The 13,810-nt window shown below is 42.9% G+C and overlaps 1 protein-coding gene across 1 annotated transcript in view; it reads right to left on the bottom strand.

The window, feature by feature from the left end:
• LOC311099513 (GDNF family receptor alpha-2-like) overlaps window positions 1-13,810 on the bottom strand; it is a gene marked incomplete at its 5' end in the record, with an annotated part of 83,115 nt that overhangs the window by 1,913 nt on the left and 67,392 nt on the right. Inside the window, 4 exons of the mRNA XM_084140213.1 lie at window positions 81-221; window positions 872-981; window positions 12,594-12,781; window positions 13,081-13,274. Of these exons, the coding sequence (XP_083996339.1) occupies window positions 81-221; window positions 872-981; window positions 12,594-12,781; window positions 13,081-13,274 (633 nt within the window). The remainder of the gene's footprint in view (window positions 1-80; window positions 222-871; window positions 982-12,593; window positions 12,782-13,080; window positions 13,275-13,810) is intronic.

The following is a 13,810-nucleotide window of genomic DNA, read 5'->3' on the forward strand; positions in this document are numbered from 1 at the left end:
GCAGGTAATGCAGCTAGGTCACGGTTATTAAAAAAAACACCTAGGGACACACACACCACACACACTTGCACTCCACTCACTGAGGCAGGTGTTGTGTGTGAAGTCTCTGAGGAAGGCGTCACACTCCTGTTCCTGGTTGCCAGTCCCTCTGCAGGAGCACCAGGGAGAGATGGTGCTGTTACTGGGACTGCTGTCCATGTAGTTAGGAGTCACATCAGACCCTGGAGAGAGGGAGGGAGGGAGGGTGGGAGGGAGTAGACAATATTCAGAACCAAGAGTACGTTTGAAGAACACTTCTGCTGGGATAGAAAACCCTCCAGCAAATTGCTGTTAAATGGAGAGAGCAGGCCAAACTCTAGTGGATTACGGCGTGTTTAGGTATATTTGAAATGGTGAAATTATGGCAAGGGGTGACATTTAATTTCCATATAAATTTCCTACCATCCACTAGGGGCAACGCGAGCCCCTAATACCATCTAGTAGACTTGCGACGAGCCAGGTCTTTGGGGATAGGGTTGAGAATGGTCTTCAACCGAACATCGCGTTTTCAATCCCAGTGCTAGGCAATCGTTTAGAATTTTTTTTTTTTCTGTTTTAAACCTATCCCAAACCTTAACCCTAACCACTCGGAATTAATGCCTAAGAATAAATCTAATGCCTAAATTTAACAAAAATCAAGGTTGGTTTCGGTTTCACTTTTGCGCAGTTTTACTAACATACAGAAAATATGCCGCACACTCCATAATCTGCAGACGGCCCCACACGCCATAATTAAAATGGCAAGCCATGTCATATCTCTGTGTCTGCAGTTATGGGAAGGTATGGCGTTTTCTTTGGAGATTGAGTTGCGAGAGAGTGTGTGTGTACTCACCAATGAGGCCTACGTAGGCCATTAGGCAGCCGTGGTAGTTAGCATTGGGACAGCTGTTGATGGAGTGACCAGTCATCTGACAGGTGGTATGGAAATCAGCCAGTCTTGACCTAAATGCACATACACAAGCAAATCATAAATGTTCATCATAATATCGTCATTTTAGCATTTCAACCGAAGGAACTTAAAGACAGAAAACTGTTGAGCATGAAAAACCCAGCAGTGTGAGTATGAAAAACCCAGCAGCGTTGCAGTTCTTGACACAAACCAGTACGCGTGGCACCTACTACCATACCCTGTTCAAAGACACTTCAATATTTTGTCTTGCCCATTCACCCTCTGAATGGCACACATACACAATTCATGTCTCAATTGTTTCAAGGCTTAAAAATCCTTCTTTAACCTGTCTCCTCCCCTTTATCTACACTGATTGAAGTGGACTTAACAAGTGACATCAATAAGGGATCATAGCTTTCACCTGGTCAGTCTATGTCACGGAAAGAGCAGGTGTCCATAATGTTTCGTACACTCAGTATATGCAGACCATACAGGAATCAAACCCACAACCCTGATGTTGCCAGCATCATGCTCTAACTCACTGAGCCATTGTAACCACCCACGATAGTACTTACAGTAAGCATTATGATCATACTGTAAGGTTATTTTATGGGAGATATTATTGTTTTCTGTAGTTCTAAAATAAGGTGAATCAGTTGTTTTGAATTGTAATGGTTATTGGTTTTCAACCTCGCAACTAGTTTTTGATGTTGAAGGGTCTCAATCCCAACCTCCAATTCTACCATCCATTCTCACAGTCCACTTCAAATGATTTGAGAGGGAAAATAATCGACTTCTATACAAGCCAGTGATAATGGAAGGTTGGGTAAAAAAAAATCCACATGTTCCTCAAGACACAGTAAGCTGTCTTTCATTGCATTGTGAATGAAGCTATGTAAGAGAGACTGTTTTAGCTACTGTTTGGCCTTGGCTATCTGCTTAGAAGAGTGCCAGACACCTCCGAAGGCATAGGTAGCCAGTGAAACAAGCGATGCACAGAGAGCAGAGATCATTATTATATTTTCAGTCTCTCACGGGTAGGGGAAGGGTAAATGAGCAGAGCAGGAACGTCCTGTTGATATCTTCCAGTTTTGTCTCAACGCCCATTAAAAAACCACCAAGAACGTTCAAAGTCACCGCTGTGCACTCAAAGAGAAACTCAAAGAGAAACATAAAGGGCCTTTGTCAGTTGTGAATATTTCCCTCATCCGGCCTTCCACGATTCTAATCAGAGGCATTTTCAATGTTATGTCCTAAATGGCACCTTATTCCCTATGGACCCTGGTCAAAAGCAGTGCACTATTTCTTTCTGCCCTAACATCGCACCATTAACACATATTTCTATATGACATCAGCTTCCTAGCTTGGTATAGGGTGTCCTATCAAAAACACATATTATGACCAATGGGTAAAATAATATGTTAATTGTGTAGATAATCCTCTAAGAAAACCAATGGCCCAAACATCATGACTCTATCATAATCCGTTCAAAATATTTCCCCTTGTAGGATGGTTAAAATTAGGGTGACTAAATCAATGGAGAACAGAGAAAAAAAGTGGTCATAAATAAGGAAAATAGCATTGAGTCAGCTAGGCTAGATGCTGTGCGAGAATGAAGGCTACCTGATAGGCTTACCATTGAACTCGTCGTCTCAAATCCGGAGGACATAAAACAATATAGAGGTAAGATAGATATCGATTTTGAGACATGACATGCAATATTTTCATACACTATATGTATATACAAAAGTATGTGGACACCCCTTCAAATGACTGGATTCAGCTATTTCAGCCACACTCGTTTCTGACAGGTGTATAAAATCGAGCACACAGCCATACAATCTCCATAGACAAACATTGGTTGTAGAATGGCCTTACTGAAGAGCTTAGTGACTTTCAACGTGGCACCGTCAAGGATGCCACCTTTTCAACAAGTCAGTATGTCAAATTTCTTCCCTGCTAGAGCTGCCCCGGTCAACTGTAAGTGCTGTTATTGTGAAGTGGAAATGTCTAGGAGCAACAATGGCTCAGCCGCCAGGTGGTAGGCCACACAACCTCACAGAACGGGACCGCTGAGTGCTGAAGCGTGTAGTGCGTAAATATCGTCTGTCTTCGGTTGAAACACTCACTACCAAGTTCCAAATTGCCTCTGGAAACAACGTCAGCACAATAACTGTTCGTCGGGAGCTTCATGAAAAGGGTTTCCATGGCCGAGCAACCGCACAGAAGCATAAGATCACCATGTGCAATGCAAAGCGTTGGCTGGAGTGGTGTAAAGCTCGCTGCCATTGGACTCTAGAGCAGTGGAAACACGTTCTCTGGAGTGATGAATCACACTTCACCATCTGGCAGTCCGACAGACGAATCTGGGTTTGGCAGATGCCAGGAGACTGCTGCCTGCCCGAATGCATAATGCCAGCTGTAAAGTTTGGTGGAGGAGGAACAATGGTCTGGGGCTGATTTTCATGGTTTGGGCTTTGTGGCAACAGTTTGGGGAAGGCCCTTTCCTGTTTCAGCATGACAATGCCCCCGTGCACAAAGCGAGGTCCATACAGAAATGGTTTGATGAGATTGGTGTGGAAGAACTTGACTGGCCTGTACAGAGCCCTGACCTCAACCCCATCGAACAACTTTGGGATGAATTTGAACGGCGACTGCAAGCCAGGCCTAATCACCCAATATCAGTGCCCGACCTCACTAATGCTCTTGTGGTTGAATGGAAGCAAGTCCCTGCAGCAATGTTCCAACATCTAGTGGAAAGCTTTCACAGAAGAGCAGAAGCTGTTATTGCAGAAAAGGGGGGACCAACTCCATATTAATGCCCATGATTTTGGAATGAGATGTTCAACAAGCTGGTGTCCATATACTTTTGGTCATGTAGTTATTTTAGTATACGCTGTTCATATTAATGCAAAGTTCCTTTGTTCTTCGAAGACTTCTCACAAAATAAATCATATAACTCTTTGAAATGTCAACAGAGCACTGAGCGTACCCCAAGCTTTTTATTTTGAAATACTTTTACATTTAATTCAGCTCATGTCATGATAATTTTGCTATTTGCGACCTACGGAAACAACTTGGAAGACGACCACCACAAAATGTAAAATCCTCAAAAGTTTTGGCGATAAAGCTGCACCGCTCTGTCAACAGAGATCGGTGCATATTATCAGATGTATAAGTTACGAAATCCTTTTTGGATGTAATGTTAATATACTGTATGTTAGAGAAAGACCCCACTGAATGATTCAGAACATGAAGAATCATATTTGTCTTGGTAAAATGTATTTTAAAACATAAGGAAATGAAATGTCATCACCAAAGTGCATTTTCACCCACTCTGGGCAGAATGGGTGGACAGACTACCTGGTAACAGATTCCATGCATCTTACACTACCTTGTCACAATACCTAATACACAAGTACTGTTCCATATCATGGGCGAACCAGGGCAGATGGCATAATTAAATAATAATTCAATGGGTGTTTCCACCTGTGTTACAGTGCTGATCACATGTGTGTAATACCACTGATCAAACAACCAGACACCAGGGTCCCGGTCAACCTGTGATATGTGAATAATAACATATACATCACAGTAGAGCTCCAGAGTGGTGCAGCGGTCTAAGGAACTGCATCTCAGTGCTTGAGGTGTCACTACAGACCCCCTGGTTCGATTCCAGGCTGTATCACATCCGGCCGTGATTGGGAGTCCCATAGGGCGGTGCACAATTGGCCCAGCGTTGTCCGGGTTTGGCCGGTGTAGGCCGTCATGGTAAATAAGAATTTGTTCTTAACTTACTTGCCTAGTTAAATAAATAAAAATAAAGAGCTGTCACCACCTATACACTCACTATGACTGCTACAGAACTTGACTCACATAATCTAGCCTATACTCTCTTTCTCAACCTATACTATCCCACTCTTTTGCTCTCTCTTTCTCTGTCCTGTTGAGTGTACATGCAGCGAGGGTCTGTACCACTTAGGGAGTAATTGCACGTGTGTGTGTGCGTGTGTCTGTGTGTGTGTGTGTGTGTGTCTGTGTGTTTGGTATGGGCATTTCCATGAAAAAAGCTCCATAAGCACGAACATGTGACGTGCACATCACATTTGGTGTCAAATGAAAGCTGTTGTTGTTGAAATTAAGGCATACAGATAGCCCAGATAGCCCTATTTGGTAAAAGACCAAGTCCATATTATGGCAAGAACAAATAAGCAAAGAGAAACAACAGTCCATCATTACTTTAAGACATGAAGGTCAGTCAATACAGAACATTTCAATAACTTTGAACGTTTCTTCAAGTGCAGTTGCAAAAACCATCAAGCGTTATGATGAAACTGGCTCTCATGAGGACCGCCACAGGAATGGAAGACCCAGAGTTACCTCTGCTGCAGAGGATAAGTTCATTAGAGTTACCAGCCTCAGAAATTGCAGCCCAAATAAATGCTTCAGAGTTCAAGTAACAGAAACATCTCAACATCTGTTCAGAGGAAACTGTGTGAATCAGGCCTTCATGGTTGAATTGCTGCAAAGAAACCACTACTAAAGGACACCAATAATAAGAAGAGACTTGCTTGGGCCAAGAAACACGAGCAATGGACATTAGACCGGTGGAAATCTGTCCTTTGGTCTAATAAGTCCAAATTTGATATTTTTGGTTCCAACTGTCGTGTCTTTATGAGACGCAGAGTAGGTGAACGGATGATCTCTTTATGTGTGGTTCCCACCGTGAAGCATGGAGGAGGAGGTGTGATGGTGTGGGGGTGCTTTGCTGGTGACACTGTCTGTGATTTATTTAGAATTCAAGGCACACTTAACCAGCATGATTATCACAGCATTCTGCAGCGATACACCATCCCATCTGGTGGGCCTTAGTGGGATTATCATTTGTTTTTCAACAGGACAATGACCCAACACACCTCCAGGCTGTGTAAGGGCTATTTGACCAAGAAGGAGAGTGATGGAGTGCTGCATCAGATGACCTGGCCTCCACAATCACCCGACCTCAACCTAATTGAGATGGTTTGTAATGAGTTGGACCGCAGAGTGAAGGAAAAGCAGCCAACAAGTGCTCAGCATATGTGGGACCTCTTTCAAGACTGTTGGAAAAGCATTCCAGGTGATGCTGGTTGAGAGAATGCCAAGAGTGTGCAAAGCTGTCATCAAGGCAAAGGGTGTCTTCTTTGAAGAATCTAAAATCTAAAATATATTTTGATGTGTTTAACACTTTTTTGGTTACCATATGATTCCATATGTGTTATTTAATAGTTTTGATGTCTTCACTATTATTCTACAATGTAGAAAATAGTAAAAATAAAGAAAAACCCTTGAATGAGTAGTTGTGTCCAAACTTTTGTTGACTGGTACTGTATATTCTTCAACTATTTTCCATCCTAAAAATGTGGAATAAGCAAAGGCTTTGATTTGTGGTCAAACAGATGGAAATGTGATATTAGAAAATATCTACTAGAAAAAGTCTTAAAAGATATAAGAAATACATCAAAACATAATCATCTTGAACTAAATACCCCTGCTTTATAGTATAAACATGCATATTTCGTTTTGCAGAAATGATTGGCCTTCTGTAAGTTTAAGAAATATTGCTCAGTGTCTTGTCATGCTGTTACAAAAACCTGCACATATCTTTAAGATATTTTCTAGATTCTCTCCCTCATGAGGTGGGAGGATAATGAAAGTTCACAGAAGTAACAAGTAAAGGTAGACCTACCAATTACTTATAGTGTTTTTACTAATAACAATTTGGTTTATGATTTATTAAGTGATTAAAACGCTTTCCAAATGGTTACCAAATTGCATTCGTCTGTGTGTGTATGACTGCCGTAAAGACTGATGTGTCTGACAGGTCTGAATGCTGTGCTGTTGACATTCTCATAGAGGTCAGTCACTCCATGGGAGTGTGTGTGTGCATGCCTGTGTGCGTGTGTGTGTGTTTTGGTGTGTATGTCGGTATGAGTTTAGGTGTTCGAGGATGGATGAGCAATGCTTTACAAGAACCTTTGAAGTGGACACACACACTGACCTCTGTGCCCTTGGTTTGGGGGAGCTGTGATGGTGGATGTGGTGTCTGACTCATAGACAACGCTCAAAGGGCAGAGTGTGTGCGTGCTTGTGTGCATTTGTGTTTGTATTTGTATGTGTGTGTGTGTGTGAGTTAATATTCGATAAGAGAACTGTGTTGAAAGACAAGACAGACTCACTGTCTGACAGCTAACTGCTAGGCTGTATTCTAGTGTCCAAGCTAACAGCCTTGGCTAGCCAAAGTAGTGTACATGCATATCCAATGAGGACATAGACTCTGTACTCCTCTCTCTCCCCACCGCTCTCTCAACTCTCTCTCCACTCTCACTCGATCCCTCTCTTTTTTTCTCCCTTCCCAGCGCTCTTCTCACTCTCACGCTCTCCCTCTCTCTCTGACCCTGACTTGTCAGTTACAATGAAGTAGATTCACATTATCCCATGGGAGACACCTTATTATAATCTACATTAGCAGAGGGAAAACACACACAAACCAAACACAGTGAAATTATAATAATATGGAAATGTATAACTGACAATGCTGACCTTGAGAATATAATTGGTCAGAAATAACCTAAACTCCCATTTTAACAACTAACACCTATATTTACTAAAGGAAAGGAGAGGAGAGGAGGAGGGGGGGCATCCATCTATCTCAGAGGCAGCGCTAACAAATGTTGGCCTCAGCTAGAGTGTTGTCTGGGAAAAACATGCAGGTGTGCAGAAAATATTGCATGATAAATTGAATCGCATTTGGTTGTGGTGTGTGTCAGTTGAAATCAAGTGACAACATCACAGAGATGCTCAGTGAACTCGAATCTCCTTGCACGTATGGCACAGATGTGAGACTTGAGGCCACAGGCTTATTGAAAGCAGTGACAGAGCAGAGCTTTAAGTTCATTGCTAACAATCATTCACGAAATCCTGGGGCTCCTCGACCCTCCTAATAAATTGCTGCAGTCTGAAGCTACTGATCTGCACACTGGTGTCAAATTTGTCCTCAGTACTTATGAGTGCGTTGAAAAACTGCAATATGATGCTGAATTCTAAAAGCTTTAGGGTGAATGCCAGGAGGACATGAGCACACCGGCTCCAAGCAAACTACGGAGACTCATCAGTAAAACTCTGCAAGAGTACTGAAAGCACAGTGGATTATTATGATGGAAATGAGAGGTAAACAACTGTTTTCAGCACTTTGGATGCCGTGCTGGGTTAAATGTCTTCACCATTTAGCGAACCAAATAGTCAAGCGGTGTAGGCTCTGTGTGCCATGGATCCTGAGGCCACATTTTTTTTAATGTGAACAAAGTCAAGCCATTGTTGGATCTAACAAAACTGAACTAGAAGAAGCGGAGTTTATTGTGGCTTGCAAAGTGAAATCGCAACCACAGCCAGCAACACAAATCAGTGTTCTTCCAAGATACGGCGGGCCTTTGTCAGCAATGCCGACTGTGCTGTTCGCACTGAAATATGGATTAACATTTGGGTCATTTACAGCAATGGGTGAATATTCCTACTCCACCCTGAAGTACATATTCAGTGAACAGAGACACAGCATGTTACATCAACGAAAAACCCAGTTGTACAGCTGGCATTTGAGAGGGACCTGACAAGTAACTTTCTCCAGGAAGGAGAATGGAATCAGAAACGTATCATGTGGTTCAACACAGTATCGAGGTGGCTGCAACTCTTCTAAATGGTAAGCTACAACCATTTGTTTTCCCTCATGTAAGCCTACTGGTTGTTTGGCAGATTTTATAATGTCATGTATAGTTTAGGCGTTTGCTTTTTACTTCAATGCATATTTTAGATTTTTTTTATTCTTAATGTCATTGCTTGCTTTTGCGGGTCTAATTGCTATTGATAGATATACCGCTTTGCATTATTTGATGAGAAAACGGCCAATGTAGCCTATTGGTTGTGCTCTGAGGTGAGCCCTGGCGCGGTGCTCCTGTTGGGTGGTGCTGAAATTGGCAGTGCATCTAACATTATCCTTTCATAACACTGACGGGTGGTAGCCTTCTGTCCATGGTCCTGGGGTGGCAGGTAGCCTGGCGGTTAGAGAGGCAAGCCAGCAACCAGAGGGTTACTAGTTCATATCCCAGTTCCGACAGGAGAAATCTGTCTGCAAGTGAGCTGTGCTGGTATCAAATCCTAGATGCCATTGCCTGCCGTTCCGCCCTTGAGCAAGGCACTTAACCCCCCACAACAACAGCTCTCGGGCGCCCAGTGTGCAGCTCCCAATACCTCTCCAAAATAAATGTATGTGTGTCTTTCGGAAGAGTTGGGTTTAAAGTTGAAGTCAAATTTTGGTTGGACCTTGTGTGCAATTGACCAATAAAGTGATCTTAATCAATGGTTACGGTGTGGTTACAGTGTGTGTAGGGCTTCGCTTCAACATTACATGCTTTCTTATGGCTGCATTTCAGAAAGGCCTACATTTTTTACGTTTTGTATGTCGCAGTAGTATAGGCAAACATTCACTCTTATCATTCACTTGCATTACACACAGTCGTTGAGTTATAGGCTACTGTAAAAGTGATGTCAATACTATGAAAATGACACAGCCTACTTTTTCACCCCTCCCTGTTATTTTGCTATAGTGTGTGTTTCTCTCGGAGTGGCCATTTACTCTTATTCACGGCAGATTTAAATTGGCTAATGCCATTTAGGTAATTTCACATCAGCTATGAATATAGAATATGCACTTAGTTTGATTTAGTTTGCTTTTCTGAAACTCTCCCTACAGAAAAATGATGTGTAGGCCTACGGCAGCTACAGCTGCATTTCGGATACACTTGTATGTCATAATGGGGATCATATCTTTCTTTTGTTATTATATAAAACAACAGTTGTTGGCTATATTTCAGATACATTTTTGTACATTTGAAAAGTAATAGGACCAATCTACCTTGTTTTATTAGCCCCTGTAGCATCTGTGAGTGTGTATTTGGTTATAATTAGGCGTTTTGTTCTGCCTAAATCTTCTCTTTAATTATTTGTCCCTCACTGGGACCGCTCATTTACATATTTACCATATTTGCATAGCTAATGAGTTCGTGGCTGCCTGCTCCAATCAGCGTCCAACTCAGAGGTTGCCCCAAGTTACAGTTGAAGTCGGAAGTTTACATACACCTTGGCCAAATATATCTAAACTCAGTTTTTAACAATTCCTGACATTTAATCCTAGTAAAAATTCCCTGTCTTAGGTCAGTTAGGATCACCACTTTATTTTAAGAATGTGAAATGTCAGAATAATAGTAGAGAGAATGATTATTTCAACTTTTATTTCTTTCATCACATTCCCAGTGGGTCAGAAGTTTACATACACTCAATTAGTATTTGGCAGCATTGCCTTTAAATTGTTTAACTTGGGTCAAACGTTTCGGGTAGCCTTCCACAAGCTTCCCACAATAAGTTGGGTGAATTTTGGCCCATTCCTCCTGACAGAGCTGGTGTAACTGAGTCAGGTTTGTAGGCCTCCTTGCTCGCACACACATTTTCAGTTCTGCCCACACATTTTCTATAGGATTGAGGTCAGGGCTTGTGATGGCCACTCCAATACCTTGACTTTGTTGTCCTTAATCCATTTTGCAACAACTTTGGAAGTATGCTTGGGGTCATTGTACATTTGGAAGACCCATTTGCGACCAAGCTTTAACTTCCTGACTGATGTCTTGAGATGTTGCTTCAATATATCCACATCATTTTCCTTCCTCATGATGCCATCTATTTTGTGAAGTGCACCAGTCCCTCCTGCAGCATAGCACCCCCACAGCATGATGCTGCCACCCCTGTGCTTCACGGTTGGTATGGTGTTCTTCGGCTTGCAAGCAACCCCCTTTTTCCTCCAAACATAACGTTGGTCATTACGGGCAAACAGTTCTATTTTTGTTTCATCAGACCAGACGACATTTCTCCAAAAAGTACGATCTTTGTCCCCATGTGCAGTTGCAAACCGTAGTCTGTCTTTTTTTGGAGCAGTGGCTTCTTCCTTGTTGAGTGGCCTTTCAGGTTATGTCGATATAGGACTTGTTTTACTGTGGAAATAGATACTTTTGTACCTGTTTCCTCTAGCATCTTCACAAGGTCCTTTGCTGTTGTTCTGGGATTGATTTGCACTTTTGGCACCAAAGTACGTTAATTTCTAGGAGACAGAACGCGTCTCCTTCCTGAGTGGTATGACGGCTGCGTGGTCCCATGGTGTTTATACTTGCGTACTATTGTTTGTACAGATGAATGTGGTACCTTCAGGCATTTGGAAATTGCTCCCAATGATGAACCAGACTTGTGGAGGTCTAACTTTTCTTTTCTGAGGTCTTGGCTGATTCTTTTGATTTTCCCATGATGTCAAGCAAACAGGCACTGAGTTTGAAGGTAGGCCTTGAAATACATCCACAGGTACACCTCCAATTGACTCAAATGATGTCAATTAGCCTATCAGAAGCTTCTAAGCCATGACATCATTTTCTGGAATTTTCCAAGCTGTTTAAAGGCACCGTCAACTTAGTGTATGTAAACTTCTGACTCACTGGAATTGTGATACAGTGAATTATAAGTGAAATAATCTGTCTGTAAACAATTGTTGGAAAAATTACTTGTGTCATGCACAAAGTAGATGTCCTAACCGACTTCCCAAAACTATAGTTTGTTAACAAGACATTTTGTGGAGTGGTTGAAAAACGAGTTTTAATGACTCCAACCTAAGTGTATGTAGACTTCCGACTTCAACTGTATACCCGCAGTTACCATCCTCTACCTCTCTCTTAATATATCTACCTCTCTCTCTCTCTCTCTCTCTCTTTTTCTCTTCCCCGCTCACTCTTTTTCTTACTCTCTCCTCTGCTCGCTCTCTCTTTCTTTTTACCCTTCTGTCACGACTTCCTCCGAGGCTGCCTACTCTCCTTGTTCGGGCAGGCTTCAGCGTTCGTTGTCAGCGGCCTTCTAGCCACTGCTGCTCCTCATCTCATCATTCCATTTGTTTTGTCTAGTTTATTACACATACCTGGTTCATATCCCCTCATCAGTACCTGTATAAGTGTTCCCTCTGCCCCCTTGTCTTTGTGTGTGATTGTTTATTGTGGAGGAGAGAGAAGTTCGGTGGAGCACCGTGTATTTTGTATCGCTGGGAATATTCCTCATGTGCCTTGCAAAAACAGGCGCACTGGAGTGTTTTTACGCATTACTGCGTAACTCTGTGGTTCAGAATAAATCCTGTTATTCTGTGATTTACCCTCTTGCGCCTGACTCCTTCAAAATCACCTAATCACACCTTCACCTTCATTCTTTTTCTTTCTCTCTCCATCTCTGCTCTCTGTCTTTCTTTCTATCACTCTCTAAATCACCCTGAAAGCATTTCAGTACACACACACACCAAACCACCCAAACAAACCGCTGGGTTATTTGGGACATTATGTAGGAGGCAGTGAGGAAATCAAATTCATGAGGCAGCCAAAAGATTCTGTTCCCAGCGCTCGCTGCGTGTATGGTTGTGTGTGTGTGTTCGTGTATGAGTGTGTGTTCATGCATGTGTGTGTGGATGAGTGTACACACTTGAGTGTGTGTTTGGAAGTGTGTTTGTGCATGCGTGTGCAAATGCGTGTGTACACTTGAGTGTGTGTGTGTAGCCTACCTGCAGAGTGTGTCGGAGCGGCAGGTGCGCCGTAGCTCTAGACAGGAGGGTCTGTGTTTCTCCTGGTGGGAGCAGGCAGGTACGATGGTCTGTCTACGTCTCTCTGCACAGGCCTGGTCAGGACATGGGCAGAACAAAAGGGGGTAACTCAGCTCCCACGACACACGCTCAAAAAACTGACGCAGCGCCTGGGGACACACAGGAATAATTGCAATCATTATTGTCATCTTCATCATCAATCAATCAATCAATAAAATGTATTTATAAAGCCCTTTTTACATCAGCAGATGTCACAATGTGCTATACAGAAACCCAGCCTAAAACCCCAAACAGCAAGCAATGCAGATGTAGAAGCACGGTGGATAGGAAAAACTCCCATCATCATCACCATCATCATCATCATCCATCATGTGATGGGACTCTCGTCAGAAGTAGTGTATTACTAGGGAATAGGGTCATTTGAGACTTAGGTCCAACCCCCACCCACCTTGTGACATCGTTTGCGGCTGCAAGGCTCCTGGTTGGCCTGTGAGGGCTGAGGAGGCTTGTTGCAGATAGCGATGTAATTGGAGCGTTGTCTCTTGCAGGTTTCGTTGAGGTTACAGGCCTTGGCTGCGTTAAGACATGGGTTACACGGTTTCCCTGGCTCTGAGCAGGGGTTGGCCTTAAACAGAGAGGAGTCTGTGAGAGGGGTGGGGTTGAGAGAGCGAGAGAGAGAGAGAGAGAGAGAGAGAGAGAGAGACAGAGAGAGAGAGAGAGAGAGAGAGAGAGAGAGAGAACACAGTGAGTACACAGTGGCAGAATACCTGACCACTGTGACTGACCCAAAATTAAGGAAAGCTTTGACTATGTACAGACTCAGTGAGCATAGCCTTGCTATTGAGAGAGGCCGCCGTAGGCAGACCTGGCTCTCAAGGAGAAGACAGGCTATGTGCACACTGCCCCCAAAATGAGGTGGAAACTGAGCTGCACTTCCTTACCTCCTGCCAAATGAATGACCATATTAGAGACACTTATTTCCCTCAGATTACACAGACCCACAATTTTGATAAACTCCCATATCTATTAGGTGAAAGACATCACAGCAGCAAGATTTGTGACCTGTTGCCACAAGAAACGGGCAACCAGTGAAGAACAAACACCATTGTAAATACAACCCATATTGATGTTTATTTATTTTCCCTTTTGCACTTTAATTATTTGCACATCGTTACAAC

The sequence above is a fragment of the Coregonus lavaretus genome (genome assembly GCF_964263955.1).
Source record: "Coregonus lavaretus genome assembly, chromosome: 24".
NCBI classification, from domain to species: Eukaryota; Metazoa; Chordata; class Actinopteri; order Salmoniformes; family Salmonidae; genus Coregonus; species Coregonus lavaretus.